Source organism: Lethenteron reissneri, chromosome 17, assembly GCF_015708825.2.
Source record: "Lethenteron reissneri isolate LAM-NWPU_2019-01 chromosome 17, ASM1570882v1, whole genome shotgun sequence".
Taxonomy (NCBI): domain Eukaryota; kingdom Metazoa; phylum Chordata; class Hyperoartia; order Petromyzontiformes; family Petromyzontidae; genus Lethenteron; species Lethenteron reissneri.
In genome coordinates, this window is record NC_083795.1 from 11,689,102 (window position 1) to 11,711,347 (window position 22,246).

Sequence of the window (22,246 nt, forward strand, 5' to 3'; positions counted from 1 at the left end):
CCCACCGTGATCCACGGGGCCCACATCGACATCCACGCTGGGACTTGTGCACAAGGCGGGGGGGGGTAGGGGGCAGAGTGGGTGGGGGGCAGAGTGGGTAACGCCCCGTGTAGTTTTGTGGCGAGACACCCCCCGCTCTAGAAGGGAATTCTAGACGAAGGAAATCGAGTGGATGTTGAACTTTTTTCGCACCGTACGTAACCAAGGTGCTGGGGTAGGGCAACAAACTAAACGCACGAAAAACAGCTCTAAAGAAGTTCGACCTCGGCTTAAAAGAGCATTCGTTAGAGAGGCGCTTCTGTGAATTGTTGAGAGACGCTTCTGTAAAACAAACACAATAACTTCAACGCTTACGTCAATAACACCTGTGGTCTTAAATAGGGGGATACAATATATAATAGGCAATGGCTCCGTACTATGAAAAAGAGTCATTGCCCGAAACGTCGCCTTTTATATATATTTGGGGGGGGGGGGGTCAGATACCGACACCCCGACGCAGACAATGAATAAAGTTACCGCGTGATCGAACATGCCGGCACACTGACATGTTTGGAGAGAAATCCACAACATTGAACCATCGATCACGGGCCGTAACATTGGTCGCGAAAGCCCACGCGTTCGATCAGCCCTTAGGATCGCAATCAATCAGTCCGGCGCTCTCGACCCATCGAGCATCATGATGTCGCACGCACACACGTCCGCTGGCATCGCAACTCAAAACCACGCGAGACGTCACGGATTTAAATCCCCCCCCTCCCGCCGTGTAGCAGCAGCTGCAGCAGCAGTGCAGGGTGTGGCTTGGAGCGCGAACGCGGCTGCTCGCTGCTGTTGCACGGGAGACGGGAGCTGGGGTCTTCGACGCGCACGGAACGCCGTCAATGCGAGCATCACGGCGGCGGCAACAGCAGCAGCAGCGGCAGGAGCATCGGCAGCATGTATCGAGCCTTCCTCTTCAGCTCAGTCCTGGGACTTGTCGGGTTCGCCTCCCGATGCGGTGAGTCGAGGCAAATCGTTCGATGTCCGGCAGCAAGTTGTTGAACGTGAGCGTTCAAAGTTGACGCGATTTTGTTCGGTTGTAACGAGTGGGACGTTGAGCTGTGTTCACGCGCGTGCTGTGTGCGCACGCGCGCATAACGATGCATCCTGGCAGTCATCTCGGTCAGTCAAAACCCGGGTCTGTCCCGTGACCTGTCAGCGAGTCTTCGACCTTAACGTGCACCTAGCCTGGCACAAGAATCGCGGTGACGTCACCATCACTTAGTGGTGAAATTGCGGCTGCTGTTGCGTAGTGGATAGCGCACTGCGCTCCGCTGGGAATGAACTCCACTGGTCTGGGTTCGATACCTGGCCAGGGCGAAAATCTGTGCCAATAATTATATCCGAACAGGTTCCTGGGACCTGCTTTGTATTCTTAGGTTTTTTCGGTAAAGTCACGTAGGTAAAACATTTAAATTAATAAAAGTAAAATAAAATAAAAATAAAATAAAAATCACGACGTTTCGGAGGCAACACAAGCTTCCGTCTTCAGGCGGAACCGTCACAGCCCGACAGCTGTATCAAGTACACATTAGCACTGGGGGAGACAAAAGCGGCCGTGCGTATTTCTACCCACATCATCCCCCCGATAGCCGTCCTGCCTTAAAAGGTGCTCGCTAACAGTACTTGCCCCAATAGTCTGCTAAAGGCTGTACAGGGATCTTTGTCAGTGTAAAAAGTGTGACCCCATCAGTTGACTGCAGTGGGTCACCCAAAGTTTCCGTGCATCGCCCTCGGCGTCTTCGATTCGTGTCTCGCCGTCTCCCGCCTGCGTCTCTCCCCATGCGTGTGTCTTTCTGTTGCCTGTCCAAGTTAGTGTCTGTCTCCCTCTCGTTTCGAGTTACGCTCAGTCCAACTCTTCCCGTGTCTGCACAGGAACCCACATTGGTGGCTATGGAACCACTATTAAAGTGACTGCGTCTCATCATTGTGTGGGTCTGTCGACCTCTCTCTCTCTCTCTCTGCGTTTCATTGTATTCGCCTCTACCCATATCTATCGCTCCCTGTCTGACGATTGCATCGTTCGAAACACTACAGTTCACGTAATCGATACAATCGAAACTTCTTTACTTTGCTTTTACAGATGCCCGCGTTGGCGGCTGTGAACACTGCGTGAGCTGGTGGGAGGGGGGGGTTCGTATTCCGATGTTTTCAGGGGTTGTTGTTTTGGCTCGCACAGCCGTGCCCGTGCGAACGCGAGCCTCCACGTGGAAAGCACGTGCTGCTGTTGTTGCTGCTGCAGCAGCACTTGCTGATGCTGCTGTTGCTGCTGCAGCAATAGCTGCTACTGCTGCAGCAGCACTTGATGATGCTGCTGTTGCTGCTGCAGCAATAGCTGCTACTGCTGCAGCAGCACTTGCTGATGCTGTTGTTGTTGCTACTGCTGCTGCAGCAGCACTTGCTGATGCTGTTGTTGTTGCTACTGCTGCAGCAGCAGCACTTGCTGATGCTGTTGTTGCTGCTACTGCTGCTGCAGGAGCACTTGCTGATGCTGTTGTTGCTGCTACTGCTGCTGCAGCAGCACTTGCTGATGCTGTTGTTGCTGCTACTGCTGCTGCAGCAGCACTTGCTGATGCTGTTGTTGCTGCTACTGCTGGGGGGCTGTCTGTGTCTGTCTCAGCCGGGTCTCGTTGTGTCTGTTGCACTGTCCCCCCCCGCCCCCATGTGTATTTGTGGTGTGTCTGCGTGGTGTGTATGTGTGGTGTGTCTGTGTGGTGTGTCTGCGTGGTGTGTCTGCTTGGTATGTCTGTGTGTATGTGTGGTGTGTTTGTGTGGTGTGTCTGCGTGGTGTGTCTGTGTGGTGTGTCTGCGTGGTGTGTCTGCTTGGTATGTCTGTGTGTATGTGTGGTGTGTCTGTGTGGCGTGTCTGTGTGTCTGTGTGTATGTTTGCTGTGTCTACGTGGTGTGTCTGTGTGGTGTCCGTGTGGTGTGTCTGTGTGGTGTGTCTATGTGTCTGTGTGGTGTGTCTGTGTGGTGTGTCTGTGTGGTGTGTCTATGTGTCTGTGTGGTGTGTCTGTGTGGTGTGTCTGTGTGGTGTGTCTATGTGGTGTATCTGCGTGGTGTGTCTGTGTGGTGTGTCTGCGTGGTGTTTCTGTGTGGTGTGTCTGTGTGGTGTGTCTGCGTGGTGTCTGTGTGGTGTGTCTGTGTGGTGTGTCTGTGTGTCTGCGTGGTGTGTCTGCGTGGTGTGTCTGTGTGGTGTGTCTGCGTGGTGTGTCTGCGTGGTGTGTCTGTGTGGTGTGTCTGCGTGGTGTTTCTGTGTGGTGTGTCTGTGTGGTGTGTCTGCGTGGTGTGTCTGTGTGGTGTGTCTGTGTGGTGTATCTGTGTGTCTGTGTGTCTGCGTAGTGTGTCTGTGTGGTGTGTCTGTGTGGTGTGTCTGTGTGGTGTGTCTGTGTGTCTGCGTGGTGTGTCTGCGTGGTGTTTCTGTGTGGTGTCTCTGTGTGTGGTGTGTCTGTGTGTGGAGTGTCTGCGGGGGGTGTCTGCGTGGTGTGTCTTTGTGGTGTGTCTGTGGGGTGTGTCTGCGGGGTGTGTCTGCGTGGTGTGTTTATGTGGTGTGTCTGTGCGATGTGTCTGTGGGGTGTGTCTGTGTGGTGTGTCTGCGTGGTGTGTCTACGTGGTGTGTCTGTGGGGTGTGTCTGTGTGTGGTGTGTCTGCGGGGGTGTCTGCGTGGTGTGTCTGTGTATGGTGTGCCTGTGTGTGGTGTGTCTGCGTGGTGTGTCTGCGTGGTGTGTCTGCGGGGTGTGTCTGCGTGGTGTGTCTGCGTGGTGTGTCTGTGTGGTGTGTCTGTGTGTGGTGTGTCTGCGGGGTGTGTCTGTGTGTGGTGTGTCTGTGTGGTGTGTCTGTGTGTGGTGTGTCTGTGTGTGGTGTGTCTGTGTGTGGTGTGTCTGTGTGGTGTGTTTGTGCGTGGTGTGTCTGTGTGGTGTGTCTGTGTGTGGTGTGTCTGTGTGGTGTGTCTGTTCGTGGTGTGTCTGTGTGTGGTGTATCTGTGTGTGGTGTGTCTGTGTGTGGTGTGTCTGTGTGTGGTGTGTCTGTGTGGTGTGTCTGTGCGTGGTGTGTCTGTGTGTGGTGTGTCTGTGTGTGGTGTGTCTGTGTGGTGTGTCTGTGCGTGGTGTGTCTGTGTGGTGTGTCTGTGTGTGGTGTGTCTGTGTGGTGTGTCTGTGTGGTGTGTCTGCGTGGTGTGTCTGTGTGGTGTGTCTGTGGGGTGTGTCTGTGTGGTGTGTCTGTGTGGTGTGTCTGTGTGGTGTGTCCGTGGGGTGTGTCTGTGTGGTGTGTCTGTGTGGTGTGTGTGTGTGGTGTGTCTGCTTGGTGTGTCTGCGTGGAGTGTCTGTGTGTGGTGTGTTGTGTCTCTGTCTCCGTCTCTCTCTCTCTCCACGTCTGTTGTGTGTCTCTGTCTCCGGTGTCTCTCTCTCTCCACGTCTGTTGTGTCTCTCTTTCTCCACGTCTGTTGTGTTTCTCTGTCTCCGTGTCTCTCTCTCTCTCCGCGTCTGTTGTGTTTCTCTGTCTCCGTGTCTCTCTCTCTCTCTGTGTTGTGTTTCTCTCTCAGTGTCTCTCTCTCTCTCTCCACGTCTGATGTGTTTCTCTGTCTCCGTGTCTTTCTCTCTCCACGTCTGTTGTGTTTCTCTGTCTCCGTGTCTCTCTCTCTCTCCGCATCTGTTGTGTTTCTCTGTCTCCGTGTCTCTCTCTCTCTCTGTGTTGTGTTTCTCTCTCAGTGTCTCTCTCTCTCTCTCCACGTCTGTTGTGTTTCTCTGTCTCAGTGTCTCTCTCTCTCCACGTCTGATGTGCTTCTCTGTCTCCGTGTCTCTCTCTCTCTCCACGTCTATTGTGTTTCTCTGTCTCCGTGTCTCTCTCCACATCTGTTGTGTTTCTCTCTCTCTCTCTCTCCACGTCTCCGTGTCTCGGGCCGCAACTTGAGTTTGTCTGCCTGGTTGTCCTGGTGGAGGCGCCGTTCCTTCGATTTCAGGCGATGCACGCGCGAGCAGTGACGCGTGACGACGATGCCACGTGGTGATGTGTTGGGATGTTGATGTGTATCGTCACCTCTAATTATAATCGATACTTATTGATGCGTTTTGACCGCCACGCTAAATGCCCATTCTCCGCTTCGAATGTGCCCCAAGTCGTGGCTGTATCAGCCGTAATATTTCACGTGAGTGATGTCATTCAGGCCCTCGATTAACCCTTCGCAACGATCCGTATCGTCGTCAATGTCTTCCAGGATCTTCGCCGACGATGATGGGAGTCGAAGTCGACTTCGACGCCGCCACGCAGAGTGTCTTCGTGTTCCTGCAGCCAAACTCGCATTGTGATCGCGTAAGTGGTATGCGCGCGCGCGTGTGCGTGATTACGTGTGTGTGTGTGCGCGCGCGTGTGATTGGAGAGCGATTTTACGCCAAAAATGTGCCGATGCCTCCATCACAGACTACTGATGGGATGGACAAAGATGTGCATTTTGATTGTTTCCACGAGACTTGGAATGAAGCTCCGATGTGCCTGTGTGTGTGGGAGTGGCAGTCCAGCGGTTGTTAGCGCGCTGCCACACAAACTCGGCCACCCGAGTTCAATTCGGGCTCACGGCAAACACCAGTGACAATTATCGCAAACGGTCTTGGGCGTCCCCTATGTCGACTCAGCCTCAACAAAATTGAGCGCCTGGTACGATGTGTAAACATGCCCACTGGGGAGACAAAGGCGGCCAGGCGTGGTGCTGTCCACACCACCCCCTCGTGAGCGGTGCCGGTCTTCATGGGTGATACTCGCTAACAGCACTTGCTCCAACAGTTTGTTAAAGGCTTAACTTGACAATCTCTGCCTTTGTGTTTGTGAGTGTGATTAGGCGTGCGTGTGTGTGTGTGTGAAGGTCTGTGTTTTGTTTGCGAGGCTATGAGCGATGGTGCAGCGATATAACGACAGCCTCACATACTCAGCCACCCGAGTTCGATTCCAGGCTATGGGCTGACTATCGCCAAGGCCGACAACTACGCGATTTCCCCCACGATTGCCCTGAACAGCAATCGATTCAACTGGAGCAGTGCGTTGGCGCTTCCCACGCGCATTCGCGTGCCGAATTAACGTTCACGTCGACATTGTTGAGTCAACACAAAACAATGTCACGACGATACAACGCCCCACGGTGATAGCCACGGATGGGAATCGAACTCAGGTCGCCGGGTTCATCGTGAGATAACGTGCAATACCTCAGCAGCACAACTTTCCACACCCATTTGTGTAGAAAGACAAATAACCCCGTTATAGCCTCAACAGAATGTTGGGGCAAGTGCTGTTGGCGAGAATCACCTATGAAGGCCTGCACGGCACACTAGTGGGGTGAGTGACCAACACCACGCCCGGACACGCCTTTGTCTCCCTCGTGGCGAAGTTTACACACCGCACCAGGTACTCATTTGAGACTGAGTCGACCCACGAGATGGAGACCCGGATCCTGTTCGACCTCGGGGATGTCCTGGACCGGTTCAGATAATCGGAGTGGGAATCGAACTCGGACCGCTCCACTCACGCGTCCACGAATCGGAGCACGGCTCCCTTCCAACGAGTGTCGGTCGTGGTGTTTGAGCAACATTGCCTCCTGGCTAGAGGATACTGCCAAGGTGGGAATCTTGCCCGGACACGCCTGACCCAATTGTTCGGGCTGGGATCGGTGGAGTCGGGTTTGTACCTGAACACGCGTGTTTCGGCCGCTCGTGTGAGTGTGTGTATGTGTGTGTGTATGCGCTATAAACCCGGCGACCCGGGTTCGATTCCCGCTCACGGCCAACACCAGTGACGATTATATGAACCGGTCCTGGGCCTCCCCTAGGTCGACTTAGCCTCAAATGAGTACCTGGTGCGGTGTGCAGTGAACATCGCTAGCACTGGGGAGACAAATGTGGGCGGGCGTCGTGTTGGCCACCCACCCCCTCGTGTGCCGTTCCGGCCTTCATCAGCACTTGCCCCAACAGTCTGTTAAAGGCTATACGGTGGATCTTTGTCAATGTACGTGTCTCTATGCACTGCGATATGAACCCGTTGGCCTGAGTTCAGGTCTTGGCTGTGGACAACATCTTTGGCAGAAAGGGGGAGCTAAAAATACACTCGGCTATCCCTAGGGGGGCTGTCCTTCATTCAATGTTTACCGGTGAGGTGTATAAAACATCAGCGCTGGGGGGAGACAAAGGTGGCTGGGCGTGATTGTGATCACACCCAGAAGTGTACATCTGTACTGCCTCCTTTGTACTTATTGAAGACAACGAAGAAGCAGGCAATACACCTCCCCGTATTTGTTTCTCGACGTAACAAATCAATAAATAAAATGACCGTTCCATTGGCCAACAACGGCGTCTGGGAGTTATTTCTTTTTTTCACGCCGGCATCGAGTTAGCACGATCAAACCGCGGGCCGGTTTTGACATTCAGCCTCTCATCAGCTGCGCCAGGCTGCCTTGAACCAATTCTCAACTCAACACGTCCCATTCACTGGCTACCACATTCAGATAAGCCCCTCCCCCTTAACTTGTATTTAAGAGCTTCTCTCTTGGAATTTTGCCTCACTTGATACGGTAAATGTAGCTGTGACGGTCCCACCTAATGACGGAGACTTGTGTTGCCTCCGAAACGTCGTGATTTATTATTTTATTTCTGTTATTATTTCTATAATTTGTATTATTTATTTTTATTTATTTTTACCTACGGGACTTTACCGAAAAAACCTAAGAGTATCAATTCTCAACTGCCGGGATGTTTACAGGCAATCACTGTTCCCTGTTTGATACTGATCCTGTAACAAACAACAACCATGTGGGAAGGATGCACACCCACTGCTCCATTATCCCGTCGGTCACATTTCCTTGAACGACGTCGTCGGTGTTTTGTCATCTGCACTGATTTGTTCTCGTTCCCACCGCGACTTGATTGTAGCGACTCATCCCTTGCCTGTCCCCTTCTGTCTCGTCCCACGTGTCCGGGTGTCTAAGCCTGCCTCGTTGAGTTCTGGCCCCTTGCTCTCCGCACAAAGGTCCCCCGTGTAGCCTTAACAGACTGTTTGGGGCAAGTGCTATTCGCGAGCACCTATGAAGGCCGGCATGGCGCATTAGCGGATCGGTGGCCAGCACCACGCTCGGCCGCCTTTGTCTCCTTAACGGCGACGTTTACACCACCGCACCAGGTACTCGTTTGAGGCTGAGTCGACCTAGTGGAGGCTCAGGACCGCTACAGATAATCGTCACTGGCGTTGGTGGCAGTGAGCGGGAGTCGAACTCGGATGGCCAGGTTCGTAGCGCAGCGCTCTCACCGTTAAACCACCGCTCCCCACAACCACTCATCCCACGACTCCTCCGACTTCTCTCCTCCCCACTCCTCTCTCCCTGTTCCCATTTGGAGTGGTCTCTTAGGGAGCCGCCATAACAAAATGGTTGTGCTATGATGCATGCTAATTGCCCCAAAGCGTCGCCTTTATATATATAAACCTCGATTATGGATTCATGTTTCCACTTTTTTAAAGGCCACACAGGGTTTATTGTAATTTGTACTCGTCTGCCACTGCGACGGAGTGTGCGTATTGAACTTCTTTCGCACAGCACGTAGCCACCCGTGATGTACGGCAAGGCCGTAGCCATGGAGTCAACATTGGGGGGGGGGACCAAATCTTCCAGGGGGTCTGGTGGTCCCCCCCCCCCCCAGAAAAAAAATCTAAATTTTAAAACGAGTTTCCTGCCTAAAATATAAAAAAAATCACTAAGGATGGACTTTTTATTTATTTTTTACAATAATGTCTAATAGTGTATTGTATTACATTGCTCTGTTTTTTTCTTTTTTTACCTTTTCTTGTTTCATCGTATCAAAATGGCAGAGATGAGATATTAATAAAGTACAACCATGACCACAATCATATCAACACGTATTATAATTACGGTCCTCGATGTGCGTCATCCCTTGAGCAACACTCGTTGCTGCTCAACACCGCAGTGTATGGAGCGGCGAGTTGCAGGTGCGTGGTAAGACACGTTTGGCACGAAACCGAGCAGCGCCCTCTCGCCCTCTGCTATCGGCCTGTTGATTGGGCGCGGCAGGGCTCTCCACAGGCGCAGCGGGAGTTGTGTGCCGGCGCTGCAACTGCGCAAGGGCTTCGATGTCTATCTTAGGCACCGGGATACGAAGATGGGGGGCGGGGGGGGGGCAGCCTCCGTTTCATTTCATTACTCAGCCATCTTCATGCCGACCACGTGACGCCATTGGTGTCGGGATACATCTCAGATGTAGTTGCCTGCGTCTGTGAAACACGCACGCGCATAGCAACACAGACAAGATCCCCCGTATAGCCTGAACGGCCTGTTGGGGCGAGTGATGTTAGCAAGCACCTTAAAGCGCAGAACGTCACGCGAGGGGTGGGTAGCCAGCACTCCGCCTGGTCGCCTTTGTCTTCCTCGTGTCGATGTTTACACACCGCAACAGGATACTCATTTAAGGCTGAGTCGACCTAGGGGAGGCCCAGGGCCGGTTCATACAATCGTCACTGGTGTTGGCCGTGAGCGGGAATCGAACTCGGGCCGCTGGATTCATAGCGCGGCCCGCTAACCGCTACGCTACCGTTCCCCCATGTACGCACGGACGTTGTTGCTTGTCCACGTTGTGTTTGTTTTACGCGCCCCACCGTTGCTCCCTGCTGGAACTTACTGCCCAGTTCGGAGCTGGGAGACTTTGCAAGATGAAAAGGGTGGGGGGCAAGGAGGTATCAGGACACATGCCGGATGATCGCAGTAGCACAAGTAGCTACATATGTAGTAGCTACATGTGTAGTTGCTACGGGCCCCGCACTTTTAAACGCCTCGCGCTAAATGCTTTCAAGCTATCTATTCCGGTTCAGTGATTTTGCACTTGCTCTATTACTATAGTACTATACCGCCTTCAACATTTATGAACGACTGGGTGTTTACAGTTAGCGATTTGTCGTATTATCTGGCTGTATAGCAAATGCAAAAGATACAATTACTTTACTATGCAAGTAAAACATTTGTGTTCTCATATTTACGTGTTTTTTTTTTACTTAGGGCCCCTTTATAACATATGCTAACAGGCCCCGCACTAGCTTTATCCGGCACTGTGTCAGACGCGTGTGTGATGAGTCTGCCCGGCGTGCGAACTCCCCACGGCAACGCCCCCTGATCACCCACCCGCACTAAGTGCTGCAAAGTCGGCAGGAGCCGGAATGCACCGGCCAGAGCGTGCACCTGTCATCATCGTCACAGCCAAACATCGGTGGCGAGCGATATCGGAACCGGCCCTCGACCTCCACCAATTACCCCCATTGACCAGGGTGGTGAAGTATAGTCGAACAGCCCCCAATTGACCGACGCGGCATGGGAAGAACTTCACTGGCCGATGGATTGATTAACGAGTGCCAACTTCAAGAATCATAATCGGTTTTTGTGCCAGACCGCCGCGTTAGTACAATGTGTGTTGTACACCCTCCTCCACACGACACAGCCGATTAACAGGTGTTGTCGAGTGATGAAAAAACGTGTCATCGTATTACTGCTTCACCACAGCGGTGTGTAGGAGAGCTGTAAGCTATTATGAATGTTTAGAGTATTTGGCTGATATTCATTTTCACATGACAAGCCACTTTGTTGAGCTGTCGTTTGTGGCCAGATCGCTTCTGAAAAAATAAGTTAATAGCTCAGTGGGCTTTCATTTGTAGATTTTTTTAAAGTGATTCGTTTACGTTCCCTATACTCCGATCGTGAGTTGTCACCGTTTATTATTTTAACGTTCTGACCCCATGCCCCGACTCGACGTCTGTGACACAGAGCTTTATGGCGCATCGGATTCCTCCAGCATGAATACACATCCTGATTCCGCATCACGATTATTGGCATGATGATCGTGACCAATCGTTCCTCTTTGAATTCCAAGGAGGGCAGCACGGAGCACGTGACCTTCGCTCAGGTGCACACGACCTGCCGAGACCGGCGGCGCCCGGCAGCCTCCGTGTCTCTGCGATGCCGACCGCACCGGGAGCAGCCGGTAACCATCTGCGAATGCTCCCCACCCCCCACCCCCTCCCTCACCCCCCAGAGCTGGGCTGGAGGAGGTGGAATGTTTCTGGCGTGGCAATAACGACAGCGACAGCGTGTTGCTAATTTTAGAAGCACGGACTCGCAGCCGATGGGGAAAGGGGCCGTCCATAAATGACGTCACGCGATTTTGGACGATTTTTTACCCCCCCCCCCCCCCTCGTCACACGGCGTCACAAAAAGTCAGACCCCACTCAAATATGATGTCACAAAGCTCTGCCCCCCCCCCCCCCCCCCAATAAAACATGCTTCAAATCGCTTTAAACTATTGTCATTGTAGTGCGTATTTAATGTGGCGCTGCCCTCTGATGTTGTAGGAGAAAACATTTATTTAAAAGTATATTTAATTAAGTAGAACGTGTTATCTATATTTATTTAAAGTTGCGCATTTTGATGTGACGTCACATTTCTCAACCCCCCCCCCCCCCCTCGTCACACATCGTTACAAATGTCTGACCCCCCACCCCCCCCTAGGTGCGTGACGTCATTTATGGACGGCCCCAAAGTGGAAAAGGCTTTACACTTCCTGGCAATGAAAGAGGTGTTAAGGCCGTGCGCCTTTTGGCGTCCTCTGGTCTAACGCCGTTTGAGACGAGGCTCAAAAGAAAGCTGTCTCTGATGTGGACCAATCAGTTTCAAGGACAATGCATTTTTTATCAGAGTGTGTTTTATGTTTGCATTCTGACCACAATCATTGTGGTTATTGTAGACATGATTCCTAACATCTTAACACCTGTTTTTTTGCCAGAAAAAAGGGGAAAAACCTATTATCACGTTTAAACATTGTTTATTTTTATTTTTAAACGCCAGATGTTTAAACATCTTAACGCGGTGGCGGTCAGGGGAGGCAGGAGAGGTAGAGCCTCACCTGTCATACTCCAATGAAAATATCTGTTACGAAAAGTAGATTTTTTTTTTATTTTCCCACTGCTCTGTATTATGTCATTGCTTACGAGGGGGATCTTTGCCTTTGGCACCAAAGGCATTATGTATGCACGGAGTATGGTGACTGACCCCGTCCCCAGCGCTGAGGTCTCCACGGACTGCACGGCCACGAGCGCTCGAACTCACTGCGACCTTCGCCTCTCTCTTTCTCTCTCTTCCCGATCGCAGGTCGCTCCGTCAAGCGTGTACCTGTGCAGCAAAGGCGGTAAGCCGGCCGATTCCGTTGCCAAGCGGCGTAACTAACCGCCCTGTTCACCCAGGAGAGCCTCACTGAGTCTCAGAGCAATTTCAGGAGGGTCCTGCCAAGTGTTTGCAGTCGGGGGAGATGTTGAAATGTTTAATCCAAAACTGAGTCATTTGCAGGGATGTCATCATCATCCTCATCACGGTCCGTGAGCAGATATCCCCGTAGGTGTCCACTGCACATTTCGTCATTTGTTTCCACTTTTCCCTCTGTCTTGTGCCAATATGCTGAAGTAGTGCCACTTCTTTCTGGCACCAATCTCTAATGTCATCACGCCATTCCCTGTTTGGTCTTGCTCTCTTTCCAGTTACTTCCATTTTTCCAAACAATTCACTTAAACATTTTCTGTTGTTATCCATCCTACGTATGTGTCCAATTAGTGCCAGTTTCCTTATCATCACTGCCTGCATCAGGTATTCATCTACGTACAACCTTTTCCTACATCAATGTTGGTCACTCGATGATAGCTGGCACCAAACTGTGCCACACGCCCTCTGGCATGACCTTATGGGAGCATCGGTACGTCTTCCGACCTGAAGATGTACCGATAAAGTTATTTAATTTTAGTTTTTCTTCGGATTTTGTTCCGATGACACGGTTACGTGTACGTCATCGGAACGGAATCGGAAGAAAAAAACTGGGAAATGGTTCAATGCATCACAGCTCCATGTCAACCACGATCCACTAACTCCACGTCCATGTCGCTGGGTTCATAAATAGCAAGGATTTAAATTTCGATTGAAAGCTTTCGTGACTGCAGGGATTCATATTATTGGTCCTTTCGGTAAAGTCACGTAGAAGGGAAATAATAAAATAATATAAATATAAAACATAATAAAATTCTCACGACCTTTCGACTGCAACACACCTGATGATGATTGCTTGTGTTGCAGTCGAAACGTCGTGAGAATTGTTATTGTTCATATTTATATTATTTTATTATTTCCCTTCTACGTGTTGCGCTGTGCAGAAATAATTCCCCTGTCGCTGGCAGGCTGGGGTAGGTGGCACGTGGTGAGTAGTTACAGCCATAGCGAAGTGATATACTTCATGCGGTGTGCCGGGTGTGAGATATTTATTTATTTATTACTCCCCGTGCAGGTGACATCGCGTATGGCGTCACGTCGTGCGGAAGCCCCATGCGGATGATGCTGCGGCTGCCCGCGGATGCTGGCTGCGGCGAGGATGCGAACGGAACTTCTGACGACTTCTCCTCGACCCCAGGCACGGCTGGAGGACAGGTCTGTGCGATGTGTGGGGCGGCGGCTTTAACGTGCGCAATCTTCGCCGGCGTGAATGAACCCCCACGCTCCAATTTGTAAAAGTCGGCGGAGCCGTTTCCGAAATAGGACTTTTGTCCAATAGCTCATTACATTCATTATCCTTAATGTGCGCGGGTAATACGGTGGCAATGTGGCGGTAATTGAATGCTGACCTTCCAATTCCTATTCCACTGGCTCGTGTCTTGCGCGTGGCACTAATTGATCGTGCGATTGTGGAATCCGGTCCACGTGTTTGGCCGTGCAGAGACAAGCGGGAGCAACGAAATAAAAGCGTGGTGCTCGTGCTGCTTTAGGTGACTTCAAAATGCGGGTTGTGTTGTGCTTCACCAGCTGAATGGAGCCGCGCACGCGTCTCGCTTTGATTCATTGGCTCGCGGCAAACTTTTTAACATTTTTGGTTTAACACGAAGGTTTCCCTGATCAATATTATCCACGGTGGAGGCTTTCGGGTTAGATCGCGTGAATATAAACGTGTGTCGTTAAACCCGCCACCACCCAACACAGCCAATTAGTAGGGTTTGCCACGTAAGCAAGTGGCATATGTTGTGCACGTGACGAACCTTACTAATTGGCTGTGTCGTGTGGTGGCGGCTTCAATGGCACATTTATATTTACGAGATCTAACCCAAAAAATTCAAGTATGGATTTTAACATGTTTATTTAAACTGCTTACAGTAAGCGGTGGAGAACGTTGCCCTTTGCAGTTGGCCGCATAGAACTTCCGGATCACCTTTTATGGGCCGCACGTGAATGTGCAGTAATAATAACGCAAACAAATGTGTGGTTCGTATCATAATGATACCGTGTGTGTCGACCAAGCATAGAGCAGCCCTTGGAATGCAAAACATGACTGAGTGGCGCTCAACTTAGAGGAGCAGCGTTGTTGCCAAGTCCAAATTATTTCCCTCCAGTACCCGACCAACGTGGCCAAGACCCCGGCGGTAACAGATACGAGCCCTTGTGTCTGTTACCACTGACGTGGTAGTAGGCTCCTTGTGGTCGCACCTCCCATCAGCATGGTTGGCGACGTATGGCGCGAAAGAAGTTCAACATGCATGCGCACGTGAGCGCAATTGGCGAGTGCGAGATTGTTCGCTTCCGTTTGACTTTTGGGGCGAAACTACTTCGATGTCTCCATCATCATCACCATCACCATCGTCGCGGACAACAGCAGTGCAAAGCAGTGACTGTTGCCACAGCTCAATTTCTCGTTGAATATTTGTTTGGCTCGATGGTGAACCTGAGTCGGCTCACGATTGGCAGCCGCAGCCGGAGCGAGCGGCATACCGGATGTGGTGTGCCGGGCGCGGACCGCACCGACGTACGCCCCAGCCCCTCCCGGGGGTACTGCTCTGTTCCCGCAGGCGCCGATCGCTGCCTCCGCTGGCGCGACCGTGGTGTGCGCGAACGCGGCGCTCTGCGCCAACTCGTCGGAGCCGCGCTCGCTCGGCCTGGCGTGGGGTCGCGCGTTCACCGTCTTGCTGCGGCCTGCGGTGAGAGCTTCCACGTCTCGCTCGGTCCGCCCAGGGAGACTGCGGCGACCCGGGTGGGGTGGCACGTCGTGGCGAGCCAGCGGTGGTACCACGGAACGCGGTGTGCTGGTTGCGCTGAGATGTGGGGTTTTTTTTCCGGGTCAACCGACCGGGACTGATCCGTACACCCGTGCGTAACCATGTCGTGCCCGGATACCCGAGTTCGATTCTGGCGTGCGATGTATCCGAACCGATCCTGGGTTCTCTCCCACCACCTCCACGCCCGTTCAGTAACCCGCACTGACCAGCGTGGTGGAGTTGTGGTCACGTGGGATGTGGTGCGGAGAGGCCTTCAGCAGTGGACTGACAAACGGGTGTCGATTATTCATGCATACGCAGCACTGTGTGTTGCATTTCAGAAGAATAAACATCAATTATTGTTCTCGATTTATTCAGAAATGACTCGACTCAGTTCCAAGGCTCATTCCGTAGAGGTGCGGCGTTGAGATGTTTGACCAGTTAGTGATTTGTGTTTGGGAGGAAATCAAAGTATCCGGTGAAACCCACGGGTTCGTGGAGATAATGCTCTTCGTGTATGTGTGCAAAGCGCGAATATTACGCTTTAATAATGACAATGTCCTTGTATTTCCCAATGAAATTAAAATGTCTCATTTCCCTGCGCAGGATGCCGTTGAAGAAGAATTTGGTAAGTTTTAGAGTCACTTGCAGTCTTATTATCATCATCATCACCGCCGTCATCATAATCGTCGTCGTTAAGCCACAAGGTGTTCATCTGCACGTGTACGCAAATGATGTAGTTGGCACGGTGGAGTGCAGTGGTGTCTTTTAAACGCGATTATAACGATGTTAATACAGATATTAATAATAATGATGATGGGAGTTTCTTCCTGCTTTATTCTGATGGCTGAGAGCTTCTAAGAAACCCCGTGGTTTCTCGCAGGAATCACCGATTTTGCGATGTGCATTTAAGCAGCTCCATCGCCCCAGTACGTCGCCGATTGCACACTCCTCCTCCTCTCAGCGCCCAAGCGCCGTCACCGTTGATGAACGTGCTGAGTCGTTGTGTTACAATTTGTACTCGCCGCACCGCTCGCCGACGCATCGCCGCCTAACGACTCTCATCCGATCCATCGAGCGACGTCAATTCATTCGCCCAAGCTGCCCGCGATGGAACGCGTGCGGATCGGTTCCGTGCGGTCCTCTTTCCCGTGTGGGTGCACGCGCGCGCCTCTCCGCGCCTCCTCCTCCCGCAACACTTCGGCTTTCGTGCTGCCTTTTCTCCGCCAGCGTCCGCGACGGGAAATCGCGCCTCCGATTAGCAGGGTATGGCTACGTACGGTGCGAAAGAAGTTCAACATGCGTACACACACAAAGACAAAGATCCCCCGTATAGGCTTAACAGGCAAGTTGGGACAAGTGCTTTAAACGAGCAACAATGAAGGGGGCGGCACGGCACACGAGAAGGTGGGTGGCCAGCACCACCCGCGGCCGCCTTTGTCTCCCCAGTAGCGATGTTTACTCACTACATCAGGTACTCATTTGAGGCTGAGTCGACATAGGGTGGGGGGGCCTAGAACCGGTTGAGAATTAGCACTGCTGTCGGCCGTGGGGCGGGAATTTAACTCGGGTCGCCGGGCGCATAGCACAGTGCGCTAACCGCTACACCACAGCTCCTCACACACACGTACACACGTACGTACACACACGTACACACATGTACGTACACACACGCACACGTACGCACACACGTACGTACACACACACGTACAGACAAAGTACCGACGCGCGTGTTCTCTCGCCACGTGCGCAGCGTCCGTGGAGCGCATGGCGGATGTGGCGAGCGAGCGGCCACACCCCGCGGACAGGAACACGCTCTTCCACGGTGAGTCGCCGCGCAGCTAGAGCTAAAGGTGCCGTCCCTCATAGCTCTTGCTTTTGCCTCTGCCGCAGGTAGAGCCTCACCCCCCCCCCCCCTCTCTCCCCCCAACCTCCAGAAGCTCCGTGTGGCTTTGCTCTTCCATGTTGACAGTTCGGGCGCACGACCGCAGGCTCCGTAATGCCCCTTGGCGTGCGTCCCTCTGCGCAGGTGTGGTCGCCTTCCTCGTCTGCGTGGGAGTCGCCCTGCTGGCCCTGCTCGTCGTCTGGACCAAACGTGAGCGACCGGCGCGTGGCCCCCGTGCAAGGAGCGACATGGAGAGGGGGCATCTAATTCCGACCCCCTCCCCCCCACCACCCCCCCCCAACGGTGCCCGGGGCCCATCCAAACCAGGGGCCCCCCGTGACCCTCATGAGCCCCACGTGGGCCCCCGTTCATGATGAGTCCCAGTTAGAACGAAACCGGTTTATTTTTGACAAACGCATGGCGCGAGCGGTTGGTCAGGAAATGAGTCGGCGCCCCCGCCACAAGATTTGGTTAACGTTCACAGTTCAAGGTTATGGTTCGATTCAGGGATGACCGTTACAACGCGGCACGTGCCCCGTTATAACGCGGTTTCTGAGCGGTCGACGACGAACTACTTTCTTGAGCTGCGCGTCTGAGTGGTGTGGGATGTTCTGGGTTTACGCGCGGAATGGTACGAGTGGACGGCCCCGATCTAGCTTCTCTGTCCCGCCATCAGGTGACTGCAGGCTGATTGTATAGTGCGGATGTGATTTTTAAAAATGCACGTTATTTTTACTCGTGTACTTTGGCACTGCAATGTAATTCCTCGCTTAAAGCCTTAACGCGGCGCTCTTCAGGAATGCATCTACCGCGTTCAATGAGGAATTACCGTACATGCAAGAATGCATTTTTATTTGAGTGATGAGCATTGTTTTTTCCCTCCAATTCGTACGTCTAATCGGAAGCACATTTCTATCGCACTAACAGTGTGTGTGTGTGTGTGTTGTTTTTGTAACACACAGGGCAAAGGTCACAGCAGCGAACGGGGCCTGGCCAAAAGGACATCACTGTTCAAGAGGCGCAATTTGCTTGAATACATTTCTCCCATTCAGCTTTGTAGAATGTTAGGGCAAAAACGCTGTTAGCGAGCGCCGGTTAAGGCCAACGCAACACACGACGAGTACGCGCACACGGATCTGCGATGAACCCGCGATTTATCCGTGGGACGATTATCCTAGCTGCGGATTAACCGTGCTCATGTGAAGAAAAAAAAGGATACCTGTGTAATGTAACCACTCTCTAGACATCAACTGTAGGGGCTTCTCCTTTATTCCTTCACACTCACACGACGACAACTCGGCAGTACGGAATATAACGCTGACAGTCTAGCTATGATGGCGCTGACCTAACTAGATAGCCGGTTGACTGTCTAGCGACGGCGACGACGAAGCGATGACAAAGACCACAGGGACGACGAAGATGACAGCGACGACGACCCCCACGACAGCCCAGAACCCCGTTCCTCGCTCCCTTTTATTCTCCCAGCGTGGCCGTGGCTCCGCCCTGGCCACGCCCCCTTTCTCGAACTCTCTGGTGGGTTCTGGGAGCTCCCTTGGCCTAAATGTTCCCCCTTGTGGTCGCTCCCGTGTATCTGTCCTCCCTTCTGCCCATACTGCTCCCACACCCGCAATTACCACTTCTGGCCGCCAGTCAGCGCACTGTCTCTACACCTGTACACACGGCAATTTCATCGCGAGCTGCTCCTCAAACGTCGTGGGTCGGCGACTCAATGCCCACGTGACCGTAAATGCGTCGGCGAGTCATGCGATTGTTTTCTGCAATGATGATTGGAATACAAAGTTACTCTTTTGTGGGATACAATATCGATTGAGTATCAATAAAAGTTGCAATAACTTGACTTTAAAGATACCCGTATTGAGATACCGCATAGAGACCCATCTAAAATGTACACACATCAAACAGTAATAATTATGTCGCGCATAAAATGCATCCATTGGCTGAAAACATCCTAATACACAGAGAACCGCAGAGCTTTGGAAATTGTTGGTCGCTCCGGCTCACCGCGTGGCTTGCCTTCCCGTTTGTGGTTCCCTGGCGACTTGCAAGAACGATGCCCCCCCGACCCCCCCATCCCCACATACTTCAGCCCCCCCTGCCCCGCCCCTCTCTGACCCTCCACACCCCCTCCACCCCTCCCCTCCTGCCAACCTGCAGCCGCTGTTCTCAGGAGTTAAGATCGAATTCTCTGATTTAGTTGCTTCGTTTGCGAGCACTGTGCCCGATGCCGAACGCTGTCCCCTGGATGTGTTGTTGTTTACGTTGTCGCGATATCTGCACACTCTGTAACGCCGCTAATTAAGGAGAAATAACAACGCTCGTTTTGTATTAAAGCTCATGAAAGATGTGGACTTCCAACCGCTCATGCTGCAGGTTCGTGGGTGATCTGTTGTGAATTGTAACGTGAATGAACCTCGTTGCTTCGGTGAGGTGTTGTTACGTCCACACGGTGGGGCAGAATTGCGGCACACGTGCGTGCGTTTCGAAACCTTGAAATAATTTAAAACACTTTCGTTGATGAAGCTGTATTAGTACAAACCCCCGCAGGCACAATGAGTGTTGTGGCACCAACACAACTGTGAAACGGCACACCCACGTGTGTTATGAATGCGCCCCACAATTCATGAATGTAAGCCAACATTATTACGCGCACCGTTTTCGGATGGCGTAAGAACAACTCGGGTGAAGTGGACAAACAAATGGAGAAGAATCGATCACAGTTTGGCTTTTTTAATGTTGTTCTCTCAATTGTTGCGTATGCTGTCTAGCACTGTCAATTTTTGACCACTGCATTTGGTCTACAATCGCTGCTTTGCTGAGTAATTCTCTCAAATTCCACCTTTGCTCTGGTGCCTCGCGTCGTTCTGCATGCGAGGCGCGGTATCAACACGAGGCGATAATTTTGTGATGAAGCATAAACCATCATCACACGAACCCCGATCATCCTCGCAGCAGCAGACGGTCACTACATCGTGCGGCGCTTTCAGACGTGCTTCTGCGGCCGTCTGGAACGCTCTTCCTTCTGATATTAGGAAGCCACTGGAGCTATGCACTTTTACATCGACACTAAAAACGAATTTCTTTAAAACTGATTTTTTTTTTCTGTTTAGTCTGTTGTCCTTCCCCCGCACCTCCGATTAGCACAGTTGGCTACGTACGGTGCGAAAGAAGTTCAACATACATAAATACATACCCCGCCTCTCATCGCTTTGCTGGATGATTCATAACTCATATTAGATGTTTGGGGTCAGATTACGTAAGCAAAAAGTGCGTCGCAAAACCGCTCCTCCACCCGCACAGCCAATTAACAAAGTTACGGTCACGTGAACGCACATTTCCCGTCCGTGATCTGACCCTTAAAAGTCAACTGCGACTCGTGTAGGTCGTGAGGTGCGTGTGTTACAACTCTGCTTGGATGCGTTTTAAAACAGAGACGCGTCCGGCGCTCGCCGATGTTATTCTGTAAATCGTCTCACGATCCCCTTGGTGATGCCGTGTGTACTTTGTGGGGGGGTGGGGGGCTTCTCTCTCTGGTACGGGGCAGTCGGAAGGGTCCTCGAACATCCAGAGACAAACCCTTCACTCGCCGCCGTCTTGTTTGAACATACATTCAGGGCCCCCTTCCTTCACCCCCCTCCACTCAATATCCAAGCAGCGCGTTACGCCACCACGCACTCGACACGGAGTACAGATTTACGCGTGCGTGTGTGTGGTTGTGTCTCTCTATCTTCGTCTTGCGTGGAAAAGGCTCGGGAAGGACGCTACTGGTCAGTTGGTTGGCAGTCGCCCTCCAACAACAACGGCGGGCAGAGGAGCGATGCTCACAACAACGAGCGGCTAAAATACAGCAAGTTGGCACAGTGGGGAGCACGGCTGGTGCATCTGCCAGTAATCTCAGTCAACCCGTGGCACCTGGGTCAGTCCCGTGACATGCCAGCTGAGCGTTGGAAACTTCACGTGGCCTCAAAGTGCCTCAAAGTGCACCTGGCCTGGCACAGGCGCCGTAGTGACGTCATCGTCACTAAGTGACGAATGGCGTGTGGTTTTGGTATTGGTATGGAGCAGTGGCACAGTGGTTAGCGCACTGCGCTACGAACCCGGCGGCCCGAGATCGAGTCCCACTCGCGGCCAACACCAGTTGATTAATTATATCTGAACCGGTCGTGGGCTTCCTCTCGGTCGACTAAGCCTCAAATGAGTACCTGGGCGCGGTGTGTAAACATCGCCACCGGGGAGACAAAGGCGGCCAGACGTGGTGCTGGCCACCCACCCCATTGCGTGCCGCTCCAGCCTTCGCCAGAGGTGCTCGCTAACAGCACCTTGCCCCCCCGAACAGTCTGTTAAAGGCCATAGGGGCGATTCCTCTTTGTATTTCTTCGTGTGTCGGACAGTTCATGTGCAACTATTTTGGTTGCTTAGCGATAGAGCGCCAGAGAGGAGGCGCCGTGGGTGGAGATGGAGCGCGAGGGCGAGCTCGCGGGAACGCAGCAGCGCTTGGATTGTGGCGGTCGCGGGGACGCGTTCATTCGGTAGTGGATAGAACATGACTGAGGGTCGCGTCAAGTCACTGGGCGTTGACATGACAATGGAAGTGTGTAACGCGTGTCGGAGTTTGCCTTTGAATTGGATTGGATTCTGGTGAATACGCGGGTGAATGTGGAATGATGCGCGTTTGTGTTTGTGCCCAGTCTGCTGCAAGGCCCGTTCACATCGGCTGACCAATAATTTGCTACCACTGCTCAATAAATATCGCCTGCCTAATGATTTTTTACGTAAAATGTCATTCCGTGGTTCTAGTGAAATACGGTTTCGATATTTTGTAAGAAAAATCAAATACGGTCGGTTTTTTCAAATATTAATCAAAATATGCTCATACTAGTGAGAAGGAATGGATGGCAATTATGAAGATAAAGATTGGGTGGATGTTCCTTGAGAAGACAGTCGACAATGAGTCGGTGGATGATGATGACGATGATGGGATCATGGAGGAGGAGTGGATGGAGGAAGAGGATGAGTGTTGGGCGGATAATGTTGACGGTGGTGATGATGTGGAGTTGGACAAATATTGATGGTCACAGATTTTTAAAAATATCCACCACCGCACTTGGAAACGCCGCGCGGTCACCGTCACGACCACAGAGCGCCTGGAGAGCTCTCACGCGGCCAGGGGCGTGCGGAGGGGTGAAGTGTGCGTCTAGGGGGAGGCGACGAGGGGAGGAAAAG

General features: G+C 52.2%; 1 protein-coding gene across 1 annotated transcript; it reads left to right on the top strand.

Annotated features, from left to right (window-relative positions):
- The first annotated feature begins 443 nt into the window (after nt 1-443).
- Nucleotides 444-19,748, top strand: LOC133343215 (uncharacterized). The gene is made up of 10 exons (XM_061552654.1): nt 444-994; nt 5,249-5,343; nt 10,938-11,048; nt 12,212-12,248; nt 13,389-13,528; nt 14,935-15,063; nt 15,727-15,748; nt 16,874-16,945; nt 17,150-17,215; nt 17,968-19,748. The coding sequence occupies exons 1-10, from the start codon at nt 934-936 to the stop codon at nt 18,036-18,038; spliced, it is 804 nt and encodes a 267-aa protein (XP_061408638.1). The 5' UTR covers nt 444-933; the 3' UTR covers nt 18,039-19,748.
- The last annotated feature ends 2,498 nt before the right edge of the window (nt 19,749-22,246 follow it).